The 23,301-nt window shown below is 36.4% G+C and overlaps 2 protein-coding genes across 3 annotated transcripts in view; both read left to right on the top strand.

Annotated features, from left to right (window-relative positions):
* The window catches only part of LOC5566803 (rap guanine nucleotide exchange factor 2), a 64,856-nt gene extending 62,437 nt beyond the window's left edge, over positions 1–2,419 (top strand). Inside the window, exon 7 of one of the 2 annotated variants that reach the window (XM_021846871.1) lies at positions 1,637–2,419. In XM_021846871.1, the coding sequence (XP_021702563.1) occupies positions 1,637–1,716 (80 nt within the window). In that variant the 3' untranslated portion in view covers positions 1,717–2,419. Of the gene's footprint in view, positions 1–1,169; positions 1,386–1,636 lie in introns of those variants that run through there. The other variant, XM_021846873.1, reaches the window with a different exon arrangement.
* A 5,821-nt stretch (positions 2,420–8,240) lies between these two features.
* Positions 8,241–22,993, top strand: LOC5566802 (insulin receptor). The gene is made up of 6 exons (XM_001651160.2): positions 8,241–9,243; positions 9,924–10,068; positions 10,130–10,210; positions 10,274–10,448; positions 10,564–10,684; positions 20,534–22,993. The coding sequence occupies exons 1-6, from the start codon at positions 8,951–8,953 to the stop codon at positions 22,692–22,694; spliced, it is 2,976 nt and encodes a 991-aa protein (XP_001651210.2). The 5' UTR covers positions 8,241–8,950; the 3' UTR covers positions 22,695–22,993.
* The last annotated feature ends 308 nt before the right edge of the window (positions 22,994–23,301 follow it).

The raw sequence follows: 23,301 nt of genomic DNA, 5'->3' as shown, positions 1-23,301 counted from the left end.
AAAATCGGCTCAAGTAGTGTTTTGTTTTGATTCGTGGTTAAGTCACTTTGTCTCTCCATACAGCGGGGCGGCGAAAGTAGTGGTTAGGTTGCGAAAGTTGAAAATGTTACTTTCGTCGTTTTGTAAATCCGGAAATTAAACGTTCTAAAAGTGAAAAGTTGAGTTGGTACAGAGCGGTACGTGTAGAATTCCGCCTGCTTAACACGTAGGATCGATAAAGTAAGTTTGTATACTTTTTTGACTTGAGTCTGTATGAATAAGTTTTCGAGATTTTACGAACTATGTTATTTTTTTCTGTTGAACTGAAAAGTCGCATAAAAATACCACTGGAAAGCTTGGAAACAGTACAGTTCTTGAGTATACTCAACTTAAAACCGACCAAAATGTAACTTACACTCCTCTGAATAAAAGTAAATTGACAGATCCTAAATATGTACAATTTTATGTATTCGAAATGTATAATTTGAGCATTATTTTTCAATCAACTAACTGAATCAACCAATTTTACTTTGGGACATAAAAAAGAACAATCTCTTTCATAAAGACAAATTTTCTGTTGCTATATAAATTGAATAATCATTTTAGGGGCTGTACCCCAAATGGGAACTATCATTAAAGTAGCACAACAGAGAAAAAAAAAAAAGATTTGTCAATGATTTTTGAGTGCTACAATATACTTGTTAATCTACTCCAAATAAAAATAACAACAAAACCGCTCTATCACTGAAAGATATATTCCATGGTTCAAAGAGAAATACGGCCAGTCAGATGATATATATAAATGTAGATTGTAGATGTATTTTATAATAATCAGAACAAAAGCGGGCACGAAATGGTCAAAATAATGAAAAATATGAGCTCTATATTTATCTCTATATACTTATACATATTACATATACCGTTGTTGATATATCTTTATGTCTGTGAAATTTCACACAAATCAGAGATTCAAATAAAATATCTATTTATGACACCTCCAACATCTTTGTTGCACAAACAAATGGAGTTTCATTCAAATCCCACAATAATGGTCCAAGCTCAGCTCAGCAATTGACAATCATTGCTATAAGGGTTCTCTGCACTTTATCTTTTTTATCAACGCAGACCGAAAGAAATTCGACCCGTACCAACTAACACGTGCGTCTTTTGCGTCGTTATTTTGCTTGTAGTTCTGTAGTATCGTGTGGAGTGAGGCAAACTCCCGGCCACTTCCGAACCCGAGGTGCTGGTACATTACTACTTCCGCTACTATTATTACTACTACTACCATCCGCTACTACTAGTAGACTAGTGTCTGTCGCTATCGTATTGTGGCTAAAATTGGCATAGAAGCCAATGGTGTTGTAGTGACGGAAACATACCAAAGCTCTACGAAAACAAGGCAATATCACAAAAATACAGCGTAGCGTAAAACGAAGCAAAAACTTTGCAGCAATTGTGAGCATAGTGTATAACATTGTATTTCCTTCCGTAACCTAATGCTATGATTGATTACATGACAACATTGAGCAGTCATTCGCGGGAAGCTGTGGGCGTCTCAGGACACGACCCCAATAGCACGCGATGACTGTATCCGGGGAGCACCAGTGGAATGTAACTGAATTATGTGTTTTGTATTTTGAAACCCCTTTTCCAGCGAGACCACCATCGTATACTCAATATTCGTCGCAAGCGTTTCACAATCACATCTCCAGACCACGTGGGCCCAGGTTTTAAGGGGGCGCGCTTCCCTTTGAAACCAGTGCAGTCTGCAGTTCCAGTGGTCTGTCCATAGTTTAGTGTTGTAACGTGTAGAAATGTGTATAAAGTGTATAGATATTTAGATCGGATGCTAAAGATATTTTGAAATGGAATAGGATATTTACACACTTTCGATAGTGAAAGAGCTTCAGCAGAAAGATATTAGTGACGTATCGCCCAATTTAGGAAAAGTCAGATTCTTGTCAAGGATAATTATTACAAAGGGGTAACCAGATAATCAAATGTATGATTCCGATATGGATTCGTCAAAAAAGGATATATGAATATGTGTTTATATGTATGTATGCTACTGTATGTATGTGTTTTACAGAACTACCAAGCGTGGCAAACGAATGAACAGTGCTCGGTTGAAAATCATCAAATTAAGAGGCAACACCTATCTGTTGCAGATTCCACTTTGTTCCGAACTGAGTTTAGAGTTAATCGAAATCAATATAGATATTCCAAATCAATATACACGAATGGTAAACTAGCGATGTTGTCCGATGTAGTGACTATTATGTCATACTATTGTTTCTGGTAGCTTCTCTAATCCATCCTATTTTTTGTACAGTCACCCCATAGTTAGAAATTAACTTAAGGTCTATTTTTGAATGAAAATGGGATTAAACATAATGACGATATTGTACAAGGCCAAATTACCCTATTGGCACCGCAAGATATAATTGTTTTCCTCGAATATATGAGAATTGCAAGCTAGTTCTATTCAATCTCTTGTTGGGGGTTCGATTTAATTTGATTTTGATTATTCTTGGACTAGCTCGCTGCTTGAGTTACCTTGAAGTTGAGTGCTGGAACCGATGACTGCCAAATCTTTCTGGAGTGCTCCACCCGTACCAGGGCTGCATACCACGCTTTCGAACCCTTTAAGCGCCATGCTCGCAAATGATTCCTCGGAAGTGTAACTCATAATCAAGTTCATCCTCGCTCAAAAAGTTTACTCGAAGATCACAGAAATGTGCCTCCAAATCTTCTTGGTTGGCAATCATACAGCCGGGTCTCCTATTAAACGCATTTCAATAATGCGCATTTTTATTACGCGCACCATAAGAAGCACTGATGCGTTATAGGAGGCCCAGAACTTATGGGATTTCATCAGGTCGAGGGGTGTTGTTTTATTGTTGTATTCGTTAAGAGATAGCACCTTACTGTCTTCGGCGAATTTTTTAGAACGCAGTACGATCTACTTTTAGTTGAGGATCATCCTTTTAGTTGAGAACTTGGAGGGTAGAGGCGCTTTTTCTGACTTGAACGTTTCGTTGATTCGTTGACGTTAATTGTAACGATCAACGAATTTTGCGTTGATTTTTAGGAGCCGTTTATCAACGTTAGCGTTAACGCTTGGCGTTGATTTAACGTCAACGGTGAACGTTAATTTATTACGTTAATTATAGCCTTTGTACTTCAAATTTTCAGCAAATCCCAGAGTTTATTTCAAGAAGGACATGTAATGTAGCGATAGGCAAGAAATAAAACAACAAATAAGTTTAAAATAAATGTTCGGTTTATTTATCGGTTGTGTTAAGGTGAAGATGAATCGAAGCCAAAGTTCAAATTTTCAAGGGCACGGATCTGGAGAACCAAATAGCAGTTTAAGTTGAAAACCTAATCGATTGGTCACTAAGTGGTGGTGATCAATCGATTAGGTTTTCAGCTCAAATGGATGTTTGGTTCTCCAGATCCGTGCTCTTGAAAATCTGAACTTTGGCTTCGATTCATCTTCACCTTAAGAGACTTTAATAAAAAAAACATGTAGTTTATTGCATTTTCTTTTTCATAATGAGTGAAGTTTTTTTTTAAATCCAGTCAAAGACAAAAGTTTGTATCCTGTTTTTTTCATACAAAATTAACAACTTTCGAATTGTCATGAAATAAGAATGACGAACTACAAATAACCGGTTTTATTTTTAGTGAATTTATCACATTGCAGTCATTATTGAAGAGTTTCAGAGGTTTGTTCAAAGACAAAAGTAAGGAACTGAGAGATTTTTTAATTTGATTACAAATGGTAAGGAGCCGGGTCCTATTCTTGGCACTTTAGATTAACTCCAGCAGTGGATTTCTCGGAAGCTCACATTTAGCCACAATATGCGTCGTATTAAAATGCTTGTTATTGCAAAGTTCCAGACGATTCGGGCGAGAAAAAAAAACCATACCAAAGTGGTTCATGGAAGTGCCCAAGTGGTGGGTTTTGCAAATTTACGTAACGTTTTTGAATTAGGTAAAAAAATCTCTCGGTTGCTTTTGTCTTTGATCAGCCCTCTGGAACTCTTTGGTAAATGACTGCAATGCAATATAAGGAATACGTTATAGATAAAACTTCAGGTCACTTGTAGTTCGGCATTCAAATTATAGTCGATTCCCAAAGCATAATGATTTGTCTGGAAAAATAGCATTTGGTTACTTACTTTTGCCACTGACTATATGAACTAATTTTGCAGGAAATAGCTTCGTGACCACCAGATGTTTTTCCACATGTGTATGTTCAAACCTATGCAACACAATTTTCAATTGCTTAAGTCTGGGAATTGAGCGGCAAGAATTTTCATTTGTCCTTATCCATGCAGTCATTCAATCTTAAAATTTGTGATTTCAAAACGCCTTTAGTTCTCGTAAACCAGTGTACAGTACTTGAAAATTTCCTCGGCGAAAGGACCACTTGGTAACATGAATCGGTAGATCTTCATTTTCTCCCTTTCATCGTCATTGGCAGATTTTGCAACGCATCCGGATTTCTCTTCCACTCGTACAAAATTGATCTTGGCCCTTGCTGTTTGCATCCTTTTATACCCATAAACAAGGTGTTTTTTTTCACTTTCCTTGGTTACGGTATTTGCATGGAGACAACTTGTTTATCACCGTAGCGAAAATTTTCTTTGGACCTACACAGGTCACCCAGAAATCAACGATAAGATTAACGATGTTCGTTGACGTTAATTCAACGCAACCCGTTGACGCTAACGTTAACAAACATGAAAATCAACGAAACGCCGTTAACGTTGATCTCGAGAAAAATTAACGCTAACGGCGTTAATCGTTGATTAACGTTAACAACCCTGTACTATATGAACCTATGGTGCCTTCGGAAGAGTTGTTCAGTAGCACAAGGGCTGACATGCGATGTTCATTCTGATAAGGAATTACGTCACCAGACGGCGCTAGTGAGCATGGAACTTTTGTTTTGCGGATAGCTCAGTAGCCTGACAACATAAAAAAGATGGTGTCTTTGGCAAAGTTGTTCAGTAGCACAAGGGCTAACATTATTTGAGTCAAACGTTTCGAGATTTTGCCACCATGCGGCGCCAATGAACATGGAACTTTTGTTTTGCGAATAGCTCAGTAGCCTGACCACGAAGAAAAATGGCGTCGTCGGCAAAGTTGTTCAGTAGCACATTGGCCCTTGTCAATATTTGAGTCAAACGTTTCGAGATTTTGCCACCATGCGGCGCCAATGAACATGGAACTTTTGTTTTGCGTATATCTCGGTAGCCTGACCACTTAGAAAGATGACGTGGTGTAGATTGAGGACGTCTTAAAGTGACCAATTTGCCTTCAAGTTCATTTATTAGGCGATATTTTAAATCTTTTCTTGTCATCATTTTGGGACTCATGTCTGTGACAGATGTCATCAAACAGTTGAGTATTTTTCGCCGCTGAGATCTTCGGTTACCTCGTTAATGGATTACAAAATTTTGACTACATCTTCCAAAATGCTCTGATTTTGAGTGGAACCATGTTACTCTGCCGGTCTTGATCTTTCAAGATGCACTCATGATGCATGTTCAGAAAGTTCCAAGAATTCATATCAAGTTCTGAACAAATGAGCAAATTCTAAGCGAAGTTTGACCCCGATCTAATTGGCTTGTTTATGGGTATCAAGTTTTTACACATTCTGAATCTACCTTAAAAATTAAATTAAAAACTAAAGTTTCAAATGTTCTGTGAACTTGAACTATTTATAAAACGTATTTGAAATTAGTATGGAAATCACTTTTGAATCACCCCTGCAAATTGCAAATTTTACTGCAGGACGAGCTGTCGTTATTCGAATTGAAATGTCATTGAGTTTACGGGTTGAATTTTTTTTCAATGATTTGTAATATCAAAATTGAGATATTGAGACGGAATAAATTTATGTAATACTTAGAAAAATGTGCTCTTTCGATTAAGTTATAAAAAAACTGCAAACTGCTGGCGGTATTGTAGCTTGACGGTTTACACATTGTTCTGTTATAAGATAATGAGATTAGGGCGGGTATTTATAGTATCGGACATAAAAAATGCATCAAAGCAGATTTCCCATACAAAATGATCAACTTCAGAGAGCTATATATCCGGCATTTCTCAACCGATTCTTTTCATTTTTCTGTAACGAACTTCAAACTACCTCAATTTTTGATAACTATTGAAAAAGTTTACAAAATTTACAGACACAACCAAATACTACTTGCTTGAAATAGAGAAACTCCTAGGAATTTTTAGAAGTCTTCAGCAAATCTTCAACATGGTTCAAAAAGTTCTTAAAAGTTTGCAATCGAATCACTTAAGTAATTCTTGGTGGACTTTTTGGAAAAATCCAGGACTGAACGCTCTCAAGATATATTTCCATGAGTCGATGATTCCTACATTGATGATTGACCGTATCTTACTACCAAGCGTTGCAGAATTCGTTCTCATTTGATTTTGAAGCACGATCATAAAAGCAAGCGAAGAGAAACATCCCATCTGTAGTGGGTCATGATCGATAATGTGCTGCCGTTCTACACATATTTGTCCCGTTGTCCATGAGGCTTAAGTACATAGAACATGGGACAAGTCAACGCAGAAGGGCATTGTAGCCGGATACGATAAACAGACTCTCATAATGTGCTGCTAATCATGATTTATTACAGAGAGCGATAAGTAAAAGTTTCTCTCAATTTTCTCAGAAATCTGTTCACTACCCATCTGTTTTGCAAGGCTGTAATCTACCGTTTAACAAAAACTGCCTAACTTACCTAAATGCTACTAAAATCTGATCATAAATCTTCGAGCTGTTTAGTAGAATACCTATAAGTAGATGAAAAAACCGAATTTAGTACTATACCATTTAATTCCACTAGAGTTTGTATCCTTTGACAGATACGCGTATTTCGACCTCAACTGTAAGGCCGTCTTCATTGTCGAAATACGCGTATCCGTCAAAGGATACAAACTCTAGTTGAATTAATTGGTATAGGGTAGGTGTACCAGTTTTGGCCACCCTGAGGAAAAATATTGTTTATAAATAAATCAAACGACCTTTGGTTACTGTCAATACATCAAACGAAAGCTTTCAATCCATGCTCAACAGGGAAAATATAAAAACTAATCAGAAACTTTGTTTTTGTATTAAAAATGGTGGTGGCGAATACTGGACCACTTGCACCAGTATTCGCCACGATTTTAAGGTGCAAGAAAAAATAAGGCAAATGTCGAAAATGAAAAAGCAGTTTTCGCCCTTGAAATCAACAAATCGGAAAAAATAAGAACACACAGCCTTTTTATTTTGCAAATAAAACAGCTGTGTGTTTTTATTTTTTTCGATTTGTCGATTTTAACGCCGAAAACTGCTTTTTCACTTTTGACATTTGCTCTATTTTTACTTGGGCCTTAATTTCGGTTCCTGAATTCGCCACTTACGTTGATTTCTTATGGAGGGTGGCGAATCAGGAACACCATGGTGAAAAATAGGTGCAAAGGAGCAAAAGTTTTAAGGAAAATGATTATTTTCTATTATTTTTTGAGAAAATTTTGTGGTTTCCGAAAATGTTTTCATATCATCTTAAAGCAATTTAGCGAACACTAAACAATTGGCAATCATATGTGTCGTAAAAAGGTATATAATCTGGGGTGGCGAATAACTGGTACATGGCGAATACCGGTACACCTTCCCTAGTACTAAATTCATTTTTTTCATCTACTTACTAAAATCTATTTTTGGTCCATATTTTGACATTTTACAATCCTACCGTTTGTATCTTGTTACAGTCAAACCCCCATAAGTCGATATTGTAGAAACTATCAACTCATGGAAACATCAAGCCACAAAAATGCTTTGGAAAGGAATGATTCCTAAAAAAGGCACCATCATTATTATGGTACTGGCAAAAAGTGCACACTTCTTACACCATTTACTCAATGCTTACTTTTATCGAGTTTTATAAACAAGAAGTTATGGGAAAAACAGTAACTGTATATATATATATATATATATATATATATATATATATATATATATATATATGTTTAAGTATACAGTGATACCTCCATGAGTCGATGTTCCATGACTCGATATCGACTCATGGAACCATACTAAAAACAGAATTTCATGGTTACTATGATGGTCCCTAGAAGCCACTTTCCAAAGGATTGCTGTTCCATGACTCGATATTTCCATGAGTCGATGGTCCCTTCAATATCGACTCATGGAGGTTTCACTGTATTACCCCCTGAGTCGATATCGAGTCTTGCAACATCGACTCATGAAACTATATTCCATTGTATAGCGCACTGTAAAATCAAGAAACATGTCTTAAAAATAAAAGAATACATTTAAAAAAAATGTTCAAAAAGTTGCATGATTGATAGGAAATGAGACAAATTCACAACGATCAGAAACAATCAAACCCATCAAGTACACAGTCTCGCACCTTTTTTCTTTCGGTTCAGTCAGTACGAACGACCGCATACGCTATCCACATCCATCCACCAGGAGTGCGACCAGTTTAATTGAATTATAGCTGATGCCCAGGGGTGAAACAGTTTAATGTGTGTATAATTGCTTCTCGATTCATACTTTGCTCGCTCGGTGGCGACTTCTTGTATGGAGGTATACATATCTTACTGCTGCTGAGTACATCACCTATAGCATCTGAGTGAGCCGCACAGTTCGCCGGTAACTTTCTCGTGGCGATGATCGATTGAGCACTGTTCCCTGTTTGCTACTAAATCAAAATCATATTAAATCACGCGTATCTCTCACTGTGAAATACTGTAGTTGTACAGTTTCTGTAGGGTTTATAGTCAACTTTAAACAGGCATAACTAAAAAAACTCGTCTGGAAGATGAGAAGATCAAGATCAAAACGTATCGAGTGTTTTAAGCAAAGTTAACACGTTCAAATGCAATTAGTTTAAAGAAAAGAGAGAAACAAAGGAAATATTCTACAATGCCGAATTTGTGTCTATACATGTACGTCGTAATTTTTCTCACGTTGCCACTAGTTATTCCAAAACGATCTCGAAGTGATACAGAGTGGGTAACGGCTCATGACCAGAATGCCGTGGATGAATACTATAGTGATGAAAACGATAAGCTCTGCCACAATGTGGATATTCGGAATAATCTTGCTCGGTTGCATTTCATCGAAAACTGTACGGTGATTACGGGCTTCTTGCAGCTAGTGTTGATCGAACGAGTTCCGCATGAAGAGTTTGTAAAGTATAATATATCGAAATTGAGGTAATTGACTCCACTGAGTAGGAATCTGCATATTCATACATTCGGTTGATCTTCTGTTAGGAGTTCAGCAGATATGATTTCGTTAGGATAGAGAAAAAAAGTTTTCCATGCAAGACATTTCACATACAAGAGACTTGATAAATACAGAAATTCCATTTAGTTGTAGCTAACAAGCAATGCTTACGAGATTAATAAGTAGACCTGAAACAACCTCGAATCCATCTACATATATTCTCTCTTTTCTCGTCTCTATTGTAATGAACATTTCCCAAACGATCATATTATTCTTAAGTTGGAATGTGATACTTGATACTGTCAAAACATGTACCATTTGCTAATTTTAGTCTACTCATTGTTTGTTCTTTTACTTTTAAACAGATATACTTACCTTAGCTTGTTAGATCGTCCGAAATAGGCGCGTTTATTTGGTATAAATTATTTTCGTATCGTGTTTTACATATATGCTGAATATTGTGTTTAGATCGTGTAACAAAAGAGCTAGGTTTATACAACACTATGTGCATACAGAAATCATGACAGGAACTAAAGCTCCATCTACTTTCTAAGTTAGGAACGAAGCAGTTGTCGAAAAAAGAGAAATATATCAATTAACTCAATTTAATCGAAAGTGTGAACAATTATTTCATGAAGAATCCACTCATTGTTTTCTGCGTCTACAGGGAAGTGACCGGTTTCGTGCTGTTTTTCCACGTATACAACCTCAGATCTTTGCGAGATTTGTTTCCCAGTTTGATGGTGATTCGAGGACGGACGCTAATCGGGAACTATGCGTTGATTTTTTACGATTTACCTGATCTGGAAGAGGTTAGTAGAAATCTGTATTTCGTGACGTTCTCAATTATGAGTTTTAAAAGTTGTTTCATAGATTGGTTTGAAGAATTTGATCGCTATTCAGGATGGATTCGTTTTTGTACAGCATTGCCCGAAGCTCTGTTACACAGATACGGTTAGTATTAGCTTGTGTATTATGCTGAAAAAAGTCAACTCTGCAAATTTCAACATATTTTAGATTGCTTGGTCAAACATCACCCTCAGATCCAACGTCTCAATTGATCTGAACAGTTTCGATAAACCGGATAAATCCCTGAAGTGTAACAAAACAAATATATGCCATGGGTGCGCTCAGCCTTATTGCTGGAGCAATAAGAGCTGCCAACGATTTCATACGGGATATGATTTTACAGGTATCGCAGGAAACTGTTGCCGCAATCACAGAGCACGCCGATGCATGATCCTTTCGCACATAGCACCGTAAAACAGTTTGGATGAAGATAATTTGATTGGCTAAATACTCTCCAGGAAAAATTAAATGCCACGAGCTTTGTCTAGGTGGTTGTGTGAATCGGAAGGACACAGGTTGCCGTGTCTGTCAAGGAGCGAAGGATGGCAAACGCTGTGTAGCGCAATGTTCAGAAGACAAGTAAGTAGAATGATTTTCTTTTCAAAATTAACACTGAAATATTTTGACACGTGATACAGGGGCAATGGGGATTTAATGAGCCACCCTTTATTTAGTATTTTTTCGTTCTGATTACCAATATGACTTATGACTTCAAAATTAGTTTCGTATCCGCCGTTAGGAGTAGAAAAGGAACACAATATATCTCGCGTTGAGTATCATACAGGCGTATCTGCAGTGATCGATTTCTCTTCATCGATTTTCTCTTTACATTATTACACGAAATTCATTCGATTTTTGAAACATTTTACGGTTCAGTTCAATGAAGGACGGTGAATACTTTCTACTGAGTCAAAAATAGCAGTTGAAAACAATCACCCGGCCAAGCAATTAGCTAAAGAGAAAATCGATGAAGAGAAATCGATCACTGCAGTTACGCCCTTATGATACTGAACGCGAGATATTGATTGTGTTAAGTTTGATTCTTTTCATGGCCCAAGAGTGTCAGTTTTTAGACGAGAATTTCAAGCTTTTTCTTCGATTGGTTAAGAATAGAAAAAAAAGCTCATTTATCTAGTTAAACGTTTGAAAATATAGCAAACTCATTTACGTATTCGAACCCTCAGAGAAGGATCTCAATGAAGAGAATCAAAATGGTACTTTCGAGTATTGTACCTTTTAATTCCGCCCCAATTGCTTTTCTTTTGACAGATTCGCGTATTTCGACTATGGTTTGGTCGGCGTTAAGCCAGAGTGAACCAAGTCACATTTTTCATATTTTGAGAAAACATGGGCTTAAAGTCTAACGCTCTGTAAATTTTTAATTCGGTAAAATTTTGGTTCAATATCTCTACACATCTACACTTTCAATCAATATAATGTGAAGTGATAATAGTGAAAAATCATAATCTAAATCTCTGGTATAACGATTTTTGGATGAACTATGTGTACTTGGTCCACTCTGACTGAACTAAAGACCACCGTTCAGTAAGTTGGTTCACTCTGACTGAACAATTTCTAGAAAAATAGCAATCATTTGTTGCTTGCATCATGAAACTGGTTGAGTATCTCTAAGATAAACAAATTATCAAGATACTTCGACACCAGTATCGTAATTTCTTCAATAATCCATATCGTCAATACCGAAATAAGTGGCGTTACGATAGCTTGAAAATTAAGGTTTTGCAGGGTCAGAGGATTGAAGATCAGAAATATTCAAATTTGCGTTCAGTCAGAGTGGACCAAGTGCAAGTCTTGAGTACCGAACAAAATATACTGGTCCAATAAACGGGTTCTAGAACATTCCATACATACACCATAGAATTGCCGTTAACTTCTATCGAACTCTGAAATTACCTCAAAAAATGCAATAATCAATCAGTTTATTGCTTTTCAACACTTGGTCCGCTCTGTCTGCACAGAAATTGTTGCAAATTCTGACCACCCATCCAATGATCAAAAATCAAAATCAAATTCATCGAATTAAGTAAATATTTGTAAATTTCTACTGATGGATGAAAAGATGAATCATTCGATGTGAAAAAATCTTACAAATCACTTGAAATGTCTTTCATTTCCTCGCATTCACCAGCGCGCTGATCATTTTCGCTATTTTGGTAATAAGCACTTGGTCCACTCTGACTGCATACTTTTATGGATTTTTATTGATCATCCACAGTAAATTTGTTACATATCTTACGCAGTTTACAACATTTATTGAATCTGATCAAAGTGATATGGAGGTAAGGTAATTTCGCATCTAATGAAAGAATAATCCAATTTTTCCAAGTTTTGTACTTGGTCCACTCTGACTTAACACCGACCATTTGTAGTCATATTTAGTGTCAGTTGATAACATCCGTTACTGATACTGAAGAAGGCTACAAGTGATAGTCGAATCGAAATACGCATATCTACCGAAAGATAAGCAATTGAGCGGAATTAAATTCTTCAAAAATGCTCGAAATTATTCTCTTCGAAAATGCTTGACTCGTGGCCGCATGTTTACATCCTCGGATCTGTCCCACATTCGTCAAATCGTTGTGCATTTGGTTCGCCCACATTAGTTTTCTGTCGTTCACGCCATCTCGTATCAACCGAAGCGAACAGTAATTTTGCAAGGTTGCTGACCGGTATTCTTGCAATATCTAGCGTAACATTTGAAAAGGGCCTAACTGCAAAATGTAAATAAACTTGATTATTCATTATTCGTATCATTTTTTACGTAAATTACTCCTACATACTCTTAAGGGCATGCAAAATGCATTATTAATGGTAATTTGATTCATATTTAAAAGGGCCTATCTGAAAATGATAAAACTAAGAGGGCCTAACTGGCCATAAAAGGGCCTAACTGAAAATTTCCATCAAAATCAGATTGGCCCTTCCGTGCATTTCTAATTTTCCTCCATATTTTTCAATATTCAGCCATTGTATAGTGTTTTTCTCACATAATGGAACCTAGTGAAATATTTGAAAAGGGTTTATCAGCGTAACGTAAAAATTGAGAAATGCTCGATTGAAGATTCTGTAACATATTGATTGTTACTATTTTAAACTCATTGCTATCTAATAGTTTTAAACTTTTGTTCGACACTCATAGTCTATTACTGGGCCACGTAACGTTTTAAATCTAACATGACATAAAAACTAAAAAAAAAAATGTTGAGTTCAAACATCATCGGCAGATAGGCCCTTTTACGAGTCTTCAAACCAGTTAGGCCCTTTCAATTAGGCCCTTTAATTGAACATGGTTTCAGTTAGGCCCTTTTATTTCACATTGTTCCAGTTAGGCCCTTTTGGAATTTGTTAATTTTATTGATTATTGAATAGATTTTCAAAGTTTTAGAACAAAATCAATCGATTATGTGAGAAAATCAACATTGAATATTGAAAATTCTTTATTGAAGATTCAGTATATTGATTATTCATATTTCAAACCCTTTCTCCTATTTACTAGTTTTATACTTGTGTTCGACACTCATAATAGTCTACTAGGTGGCCCATAACGTTTTAAATCCTAAATAATAAAACAACTCGTGAAAATGGTTGAATTCAAACATCATCGGCAGATAGGCCCTTTTACGAGTCTGCAAACCAGTTAGGCCCTTTCAGTTAGGCCCTTTGATTGAACATGGTTTCAATTAGGCCCCTCCAGTTAGGCCCTTTTATTAAACTTAGTTCCAGTTAGGCCCTTTTGGAATTTGTCAATTTTATTGATTATTGAAGTGATTTTCAAAGTTTTAGATCAAAATCAATCGATTAGGTATGTGAGAAAATCAACATTGAATAATAAAAATTCTTTATTGAAGATTCAGTACTATATTGATTCCTATTTCAAGCCCATTCTCTTTTTTACTAGTTTTATCATAATCTTAATGCGCAGTTAGTTGAAAAACTGATTTTTTATCCTGAAAAAAAAATCAATTACATTAAAAATTTTGAATAATTTTTATTTGCTAATTTTTATTTGTTGTCTCTAGTTGTGGATCGAGTTCTAAAAGTCGCGATTTTCACAAAAACAAATTCGTTTGTTTTTATAACAGCCCTGCAAGAATTCTTTTTATACTTCTTCTTGGCATTACGTCCTCACTGGGACAGAGCCTGCTTCTAAGCTTTGTGTTCAATGAGTACTTCCACAGTTATAAACTGAGAGCTTTTTTTGACAAGTTGCCATTTTCGCATTCCTATATCGTGTGACAAGTACGAAGGTACTCTATATTCAGGAAAGTAAAGGAAATTTCCATTACGAAAAAACCTGGACCGACCGGGAATGGAACTCAGATACCTTCAGAATGGCTTTGTTTTGTAGCCGCGGACTTAAACTGCTCGGCTAAGGAAGGCCCTCAAGTATAAAACAAGTAAAAAAGTGAATGGGTTTGAAATAGATATAATCAATAAGGTACTGAACCTTCAACCGAGAATATCCAACATTTAGCTATTACATTGTTTTTCTCTCGCTTTATTTTATTTAAAAACTATGAAAATTACTTCAATAAGCAATAAAATCAACAAATTCCAAAAGGGCCTAACTGGAGCTATGTTTAATAAAAGGGCCTAACTGGAGGGGCCTAACTGAAACCATGTCCAATCGAAGGGCCTAACTGAAAGGGCCTAACTGGTTTGAAGATTCATTGAAGGGCCTAACTGCTGATGATATTTGAATGCAACCATTTTCACGAGTCGTTATGCTATTTGAGATTACTAACGTTCTGGGCCACGTAATAAACCATAATGAGTGTCTAACACAAGTATAAAACTAGTAAAAAAAGTGAATGGGTTTGAAATATCAATAATCAATATGTTGCTGATTTTGTATAGAATAGTTTCCAATATTTAGCTTGTATGATATTGTGTTGTTTTCTCACATAATCATTAAATGTTGTCGAAGAATTATGCAAATCACTTCAATAATCAATAAAATTAGCAAATTCAAAAAGGGCCTAACTGGTTTGAAAATTCGTAAAAGGGGCCTATCTGCGGATGATGTTTGAATTGAACTATTTTTACAAGTTGTTGTGCTATTTCAAATTTAAATCGTTGTGAGCCACGTAATAGACCATTATAAGTGTCGCACACAAAGGGTTATCCGAAAATGACGACCATTAATTGGGGCCTCCTCCAATGGGGGGATGTACGAAAATGTGACAGTGCATGGATTGGGTATTAGAAAAAGCGTCCTCTGTCACGCTAGAAGGGTTCTAGAAATCCCGAAAAACGATGGACGTCATTTTTGGATCTTCCCCAAGTATGAAACTAGAAAAAAGCGAATGGGTTTGAAATAGGAATAATCAATATGGTACTGAATGTTCAACCGAAAATTTCCAATATTTAGCTATTATATAGTGTTTTTTAACATAATCGCTAAATTTTGTTCAAGATTTATGCAAACCAATTCAAAAATCAATAAAATTAGCAAATTATAAAAGGGCCTAACTGAAACCATGTTCAATCAAAGGGCCTAACTGAAAGGGCGTAACTGGTTTGAAGATTCATAAAAGGGCCTATCTGCCGATGATGTTTGAATTCAACAATTTTTACGAGTTGTTGTGTTATTTGAGATTAGAAACATAATGGGCCACGCAACAGACTTTAATGTTTGTCGAACACAGGTATGAAACTAGTAAAAATGCGAATAGGTTTAAAATAGGAATTATAAATATGGTACGGAATCTTCAATTGAGAATTTCTCAATGTTTACGTTTTGCAGATAGGCCCTTTTCAAATGTTATGCTAGATATATCCTATCCATCATATCCTTTCATCTTTTGCCATCTTCTGTATACTGTGTTCGCCGTAGAGTTGAACGAGCTCGAGATTCATACTTCGCACCAAACACACATCGTTAAGCCTGATTTGCTGCTGAAAAAGAATCGCTTTGATTTTGAATTTGATTCGCGACGAGAAAGTCCATTCACGAAGAAAATTTTTACTTCACTGTAGGAATTTGGGGCAAGTGTGCCACCTTAAGCAAATCGTTCTCTAACTTTGCCTAAAGCTCATAAAAACCACCAATTTAGCCTCATGATGTTAGTTTCACATCTTTTCATAACCACTGTGCCATTTAAAAAGAAAATAATTTCAAAAAGTATCAGTTTTTGAGCTTCTCAAATATCATCCAAAATAACCGATTTTTCGACACTTTGGGGCAAGACAGCCAGGCCACCGATTGAACATCGCACTTTTTTTTTGGAACATAAACTACTGCGACCAATGTAGTATATCCCATGTCCTTTGTTTAGTGCATGTCGTGTTGCCTTATAACTATATAGAAGTGGTCAAGTAATCGGTTTTCTTACAGTTGTGATTCCTAACTTGATCGCAGGAAAGGATTCTAATTGAAAGGTTCCGCTATTTATACCCTTTGAAGAATGTGGTGGGTAAACTCTCCACAGGCGCGCCCCTTTATCAGTCAAAATCGGATCCCTTGAAAAAGCCAAGAAATTACACCGATATTGTCCATGCATCAGAATCCTAGTCCCTACTTCTTTAAACTAGAGAACTAAATAAATAAAAGATTAGAAAACAAATTGTTGTATTCGACTCATTTTTTTTCCTTGTCTCAAGATCATCCTCGGCAACTGGGGAAACCGAGACTTGTCACTTTCAACAAGGTTTAAAAATGTAACAAGGACTAAAAATGTTCCTTTGATTGCTATAATATCCTGTTCTCTTCGTTTGAAGCAATCAGGACTAGGGTTCACTAGTAGATCTTTACCCCATAACGCATCACGAAAAGGTGATCTACCCGCGTTATGGGTCATCGCATGTAATTCTACTTGTAATGAAATTTTCTTTAAAAAATCTGTTAATAATTTACCTTTTGCAATGCTATTTAGAAACAATGAAATCTTATACATATCCTCTCAAATTTGGTTGTCTTTGCACAAGTCGATGTAAATACGTGAACAATAGAGCAATTTTCATTACATTTCGATCATTGTATTGTGAACTATAAGGGAACATATTGTTAAGTTCAAAGAGAAAATATATATTGTCGTTTTTATAAAAAGCAGAGTTGGCACACTTGCCTCAAAGTCCGCTATAAGGTACCGTGGGGTAAGTGGATACAGAAAAATCATTATTCAACTAAGGGTTGCGATGGATCTTCTTCGTGAACAATGATCGACGCATCTTCGCGATCCAACATTCGCCAAAATTCATTTTTCATTTTTGCGTCACGAAGAGCATCGCAAAAAGCGAACGGATGCAACGCCGAAGAAGCAAAATGAACACACCGATAAGTGGTTCGCGAAGCCTTTCCACTCGTAGGATTCATTTATCCACACGCTGTTCATTCTCGTGATTCATTGCAAGGTTGCTTCTTCTCGTAAAGTCAAGCAAACACTCCACGCTAACGGTGCGGCCATAGTAACGCGTCTGCGTCCGCGAACGCGATGCGATCAAAGGATTTCCTGTTGTTGATATTCTGCTTTGCGGGCTCGCACACGCGGAGGCGTCGCTCGACGCGTTTACTATGGCAGCGCCCTAAGCCAGCTCCACGCAGCGCATGTGTTAAAACTACACAGAATGAAGCAACCAATGCAGAACTGGCTGACTGAGTGAAAATTCTGAGTAGGTCGCACTCATTCTGTGAGTTGCCGACGTTTTGGCCTTCGGCTGTCCGGGATCGATGGAAACGGAGCTATCAATGATATCCCGCGTGGCAGCAAACAGCCGTTGGTAAGATGGGGAGTTTCCTGAGATGTTTTCTAGCGAAAAGCCAGAAGATGGTCGCAAATGTCAAAGTTTTTTCCCCATTTGCTTCCGCTTCGGCTATTCAAATGAAAAAATCTCTGAAAATCTTCAAAATTGGAATGTTTTTTTTTATGTTTTCAGAAGCAAAACAAAAATGGAAACGAATTCCGCATTCCAAGCGTTCCTCCTCTGTGCGTAATTCACTCATTCAGTTTTGTTTAGCGTGATTGTTGCTAGCCCGCATGAAGATGATCGAAATGAATATTTTCCTGTTCTTCGCGAAGAGTAGGCAGCGTGGATCGTACCGTTCACATTATCGAGCGATGGAAAATCACCCGATGATAGCGTCGGGAGAAACAGCGATCCGGAAATGAAACACGAACGAATGAAGCGCCCGAACGGTTGTTTGTGTTTATTCGCAGATTCTGTTTTGATGCCTACGAAAATTCATCGTGCCTCGCGTTTCCGATCGTTGTTCAGCAACATTGGTCAACTTCATTGTTATGTACAGCTGACGTGAATAATCTAATTTAAACTTTTTTCTGTGGATAGCAAATGAGGGACTAATATACTTCAATTCATCGATTATTTAGATGTTTCTGATTGTTATGTATTGAGTATGAGGGACTTAAAAATTTGCGCCAAATGTTCCACTTGCCCCACAATGGTGGGGTAAGTGGATCACCAATAGAAATAATCTGTTCTCAAAACAAATGTGATGTAATTATGTATAGTAAGAATGATATTACTCTCGTTCTTGTTATTAGTGCTGGTAATGGTACATTTTAGTACTTAAAAATTAAAAATTATATTTTTTAATCAAAATATATTGAAAAATATGTATACATTTGTTTACACTAATTCGAACAACAAAAAAACATTGTAACTAAAATAATTTGGAGAAAATTCATCCATTTATACACATAAGTTATACAGAAGTATTGTAGGATTATTCCTAACGATGTTTTCGAAAAACACGCGTAGTTTGAAAATATTAATTGTATTTATTTTTGAATAACAAACTGAAAATCTTTTATTCTTTTTATTTATATGTTTGTATCATCGGTCTAGAATAATTTATATGGTCAAATAAGGTATGATAATATGATTTCAATTGGAGAATTAGTATATTTTACTCTTTTGCAACTCAGCTCAGATAAACCACGAAAAGTTTCATGTGAGTTTTGAAGTTATTATATTTATATATATATATATTTTTTTTTACCAGAAAGGTTAAAAAAAACTTTTAGGTGGATTAATTTAAATTATCTATGGTCAATTTGACAAATTTAAGCTGGGAATGAAAAAAAATAAAGGAAAACAACGTTTGCGGTTATTAAAACTTATTGAAATTCTTGTAAGACTGCCTACAAGAATTTCAATAAGTTTTATTAAATGATAACAATGCTTGATCCACTTACCCCACCCCATAAAAAGTAGGGGTAAGTGTACCATGTACAATATTTCTGTATTTATTTATAAATATCACATATTTTTCATTGTGATTCATTCAATTAGAACTGAAATGCTTACCATGTGTCGAAAAAACTAATAGTTTTTGATTTTAGACAGAGATACAATGGATTTTTGATTGATGGAAAACAATTTTGAAATTATTTAATTTTTGCAGCTAACAAATTTGCTTGTGTTAGTGTACGTGTAGTACCTTTTTTGCAATAGTATCAGTGTCGACGTAAGAATATAACCTAAAACGAAGCAATGGTGCGAAAACATTCAACATATTCAAGTATTTATACTTAATATTGACGAATGATCCACTTACCCCACTGATACACTTCCCCCACTGTACCTTAATAACTTTTTCGGTAAGATTTGACAAGATTCTCGTAATGTTTCAGGTAACAAAAAATGTATTGATTTTATTGCTCTAGGGGAAATTTGAACATCCCTATTAAAAGTTTTTTCGAACCCTACAAAACTTGAGGATATGAACATGAGATACGTGAAAGAATTTAAAAAATTTAGATTTTTTTGATCCCGGGGCTCCATGTAACTTTTTTGATCCCATGACTCCTAGTGTTAAGTACACGAAGTACAAAACGCTATGCCCAACATGTACCAAAGCACAATGTAATATGAAAATATCATATTACACCAGCGACGGTACGAATTCATTTCAATTTTCGTGAAACTGCTCAATCATCACATCCGAAGAGCCCGTCAATTAATTATGTAAGACAATTTTAGTTAATAAATCCTCGAGCTGTTTAGTAGAATACCTATAAGTAGATGAAAAAATAGAACTTAGTACTATACCATTTAATTCCACTAGAGTTTGTATCCTTTGACAGATACGCGTAATTCGACCTCAACTGTAAGGCCGTCTTCAGTGTTGTGTACTAGACTCGGCTCGACGAGTCTACTACACGGCCTTACAGTTGAGGTCGAAATACGCGTATCTGTCAAAGGATACAAACTCTAGTGGAATTAAATGGTATAGGTAGTACTAAATTCGGTTTTTTTCAATTTTAGTTGTTTTTTATCCCTCTCTCCTCATAGTAAGTTTTTTTTGTATGAAAATCAAAACAAGTTATATGACACGTAAGAAATTCTCGAGTATTCTCCTTCCTCCAACGACACCTTACGTAATTAATGGACAGCCTCGAAGAAAATATCGGCTATCCAAATACATTATTCACTTCGCCGTTGCAGAGTGCTGAATCAGGATACGATGCGCTGCATCACAAAATCCCAGTGCATAGATCGCGGAGGGCTGCTATATGAAGGGCTATGCTTGAAGGATTGTCCCGCTGGGTTCAGTGCCACCAATGTGGAACAAGTCGATGTAGACTTCTCCAACCACACGTGCTACCCTTGTCATCTACAGTGTCCCAAAATTTGCGAAGGTTCTCAAGTGATGTATCTGGTGGATGCCGAAAGACTGGAAGGTTGTACAATCATAAATGGGACGCTGCAGATACGAATGAACGAAGATCATCCGCATTTGATTGAAGAATTACGGAGGACTTTGGGTAGAATACAAGAGATTATGGGTTATCTAAAGGTCTACCGTTCGAATACATTACCGTCCTTGGAATTTTTAGAGAATTTAGAAATCATTCATGGTCAGTGGGAGTTGGGACATGGAAAATATTCGCTAATGATTTATGAGAATGCTAATCTGCAAAAGTTGTGGAATTACGGGGATTATCCAATGTCGCTGAAATTAGTTACAGGAAGCATGTATTTTGTTTACAATCCTCTACTCTGTATTTCACACATAGAAGTGTTGAAAAAGATGACAAATTATGATAGCACTAACGATTTAATTAGTGCCGATTCTAACGGATTCATGCAGTCCTGTAATGTTGTAAGTTTAACTGTAAAAGCTGAAGTTCAGTCTAGTAGAAACGTGACCATTTATTGGACAAGATTCAATACGGCTCCTAGTCAACAACTGATGGGATACATCATTTTCTTTACACCATCAGATACACCAAGATCCCCGTACGATGGTCGAGATGTTTGCTCCGAGTACAGTTGGCAATCGAAGCTGGTGCATTTGAACGATACAAATTCCAGCCATAAAGTTTTTCTGACCTACAATTTAACTGGATTGAAACCATTTACAAGATATGCGTATTACATTAAAACCTACCTTACTGACAGTGTTCACAACGTAACACATAGAAGAATCGGTCAATCAATTGTCCATTATTTCAAAACACACATTGCTAGACCCACACCTCCGTTAAGGGTATTCACTACAAGAAAAACGGAGAACTCGATTACATTTTCTTGGAAAATACTCAAATCAGAAGAAAATCTTGTGCAACGATATCACATAGATGTTTTTGTACAACCTGATGACCGCAAACTTCTGGACCAGCGAAACTATTGTCTCAATCCACGTGAAGCCGAAAGAGAGCCGGAAATGGTTGAGGAATGCACCGCTGAAATGTGCTGCTCGGTAAACAGTGTGCTGTTAGATGTTCCGGATTTTTCCGACTCTGACACCGATTTCTACTCACGAAAAAAACGTTCCGTTAATCAGGAACAAACTTTGGTGCAAACCGCAAAACTCACGGACGAATTTCAAAGTACAATGTATGGCTTTCTGAGCGATTCTCGCCCTATGGAATCCGCTTCCAATATTCACCGTGCAAAACGGGATACAGAAAATTTTAAAAATCGAATCTACTTTAACGATTTTTATGCCGGGGGTATAGAATATACAGTTGGTAATTTACTACCGTATACGTACTACACTTTCCAACTATTTGCTTGTAGTGCCGCTGACAACAGTTTCTGTAGTGCATATAGTATATATTCGGATCGCACCGATCCCTCCCTAGTTGTTCAACCATTGGACTTGATTGTAATAAAAGAATCAACTGAAGATTCTTCAAAAGCTAACAGCATTGTGATTGGTTTCAAGGAACCGAAAGAGGTTAACGGAGCCACTGTGGCTTTTATAGTGGAAATAAAGTTACTGAATGGGCTTTCAGATGGTCAAAAATCTCGTACGGAATGCATAACAAGACTAGAGCACGAACGAGCAGGTTACGAATACCGTTTCAGAAACCTTTCGCTAGGAGAATACGCGGTTAGAGCTCGGGCAGTGTCACTGGCCGGCCCGGAGAGATTTAGCGATTGGTATTTTGCCAAGGTGGATGAATGGAAGGAACTAGCTGTGGAGGATAATTCGGTGAGAAATGGCCTGATTACGTTTGGGGTTTTGCTCAGTTTGACTGTAGGTATGGTTGGCTGTTGGGTGCTATATCACAAGTATAAAAAACATCACGATGATAAGGACCTACTGATCGAAAATGATGGTAATGAAGACGGATTCGTAGAATGCGATTTACGATAGACGGCAATTCTTTGTTAACCCATAGGCCATAGTAGTTTCCTATTTCCTATTGATAGTTCTTAAGTTTCAAACTATGTTGTGTGTTTTAGTAGTACATCAGCCATGAAAACCTGGTTTGACTGTGATTTTGTAATCAACATTGAGATACGGAGTATTGAGTTATAGAGGGTTGGCTTTTAAACGCAAAAAAATTACATATTTGCCGAGACAAATAATATTAAATATTAAAAGATAAGTTATTCATGTCCTAGGTTATGTGCCATTTAGTAAATAAAAAGTCAAACAAAATTTTGTATCAACCTGAAAAAAGAAATCGTTTTGCATATTTATATATCACAGCCGTAAAGTACTATCCCCGGCGATTTTTCAGTAGATTACATATTTTCAAAACAGGCCTAAGCAAATTCAAAAGAAGCCTTTTGCTTAGCGTTAGGGTGCATCTGAAATTTTGTTTGTAATGGAACATATAACTAAGAGATTCAATAGAATTCTCGTTAAAAAAGAAATTAAGAAGAATTGCATTGTAATTGTAAAATAATTATAAATTCAAGTATTAGTTCATTTATCATAGACTAATGAGATGTACATAACATTTCCCATCCAATTA

The sequence above is a fragment of the Aedes aegypti genome, chromosome 2 (genome assembly GCF_002204515.2).
Source record: "Aedes aegypti strain LVP_AGWG chromosome 2, AaegL5.0 Primary Assembly, whole genome shotgun sequence".
NCBI lineage: Eukaryota > Metazoa > Arthropoda > Insecta > Diptera > Culicidae > Aedes > Aedes aegypti.
The sequence above is the reverse complement of the archived record's forward strand: the minus strand, read 5'-3'. Positions and strand labels throughout refer to the sequence as shown.

Excerpts from the sequence above, each read along its gene's own strand:
- LOC5566802 (XM_001651160.2), top strand. The coding sequence starts at position 8,951 with ATGCCGAATTTGTGTCTATACATGTACGTCGTAATTTTTCTCACGTTG. Across the intron at positions 10,069-10,129 it reads ATTTACCTGATCTGGAAGAG|ATTGGTTTGAAGAATTTGAT; the intron begins GTTAGTAGAAAT and ends GTTGTTTCATAG. Across the intron at positions 10,211-10,273 it reads AGCTCTGTTACACAGATACG|ATTGCTTGGTCAAACATCAC; the intron begins GTTAGTATTAGC and ends AACATATTTTAG.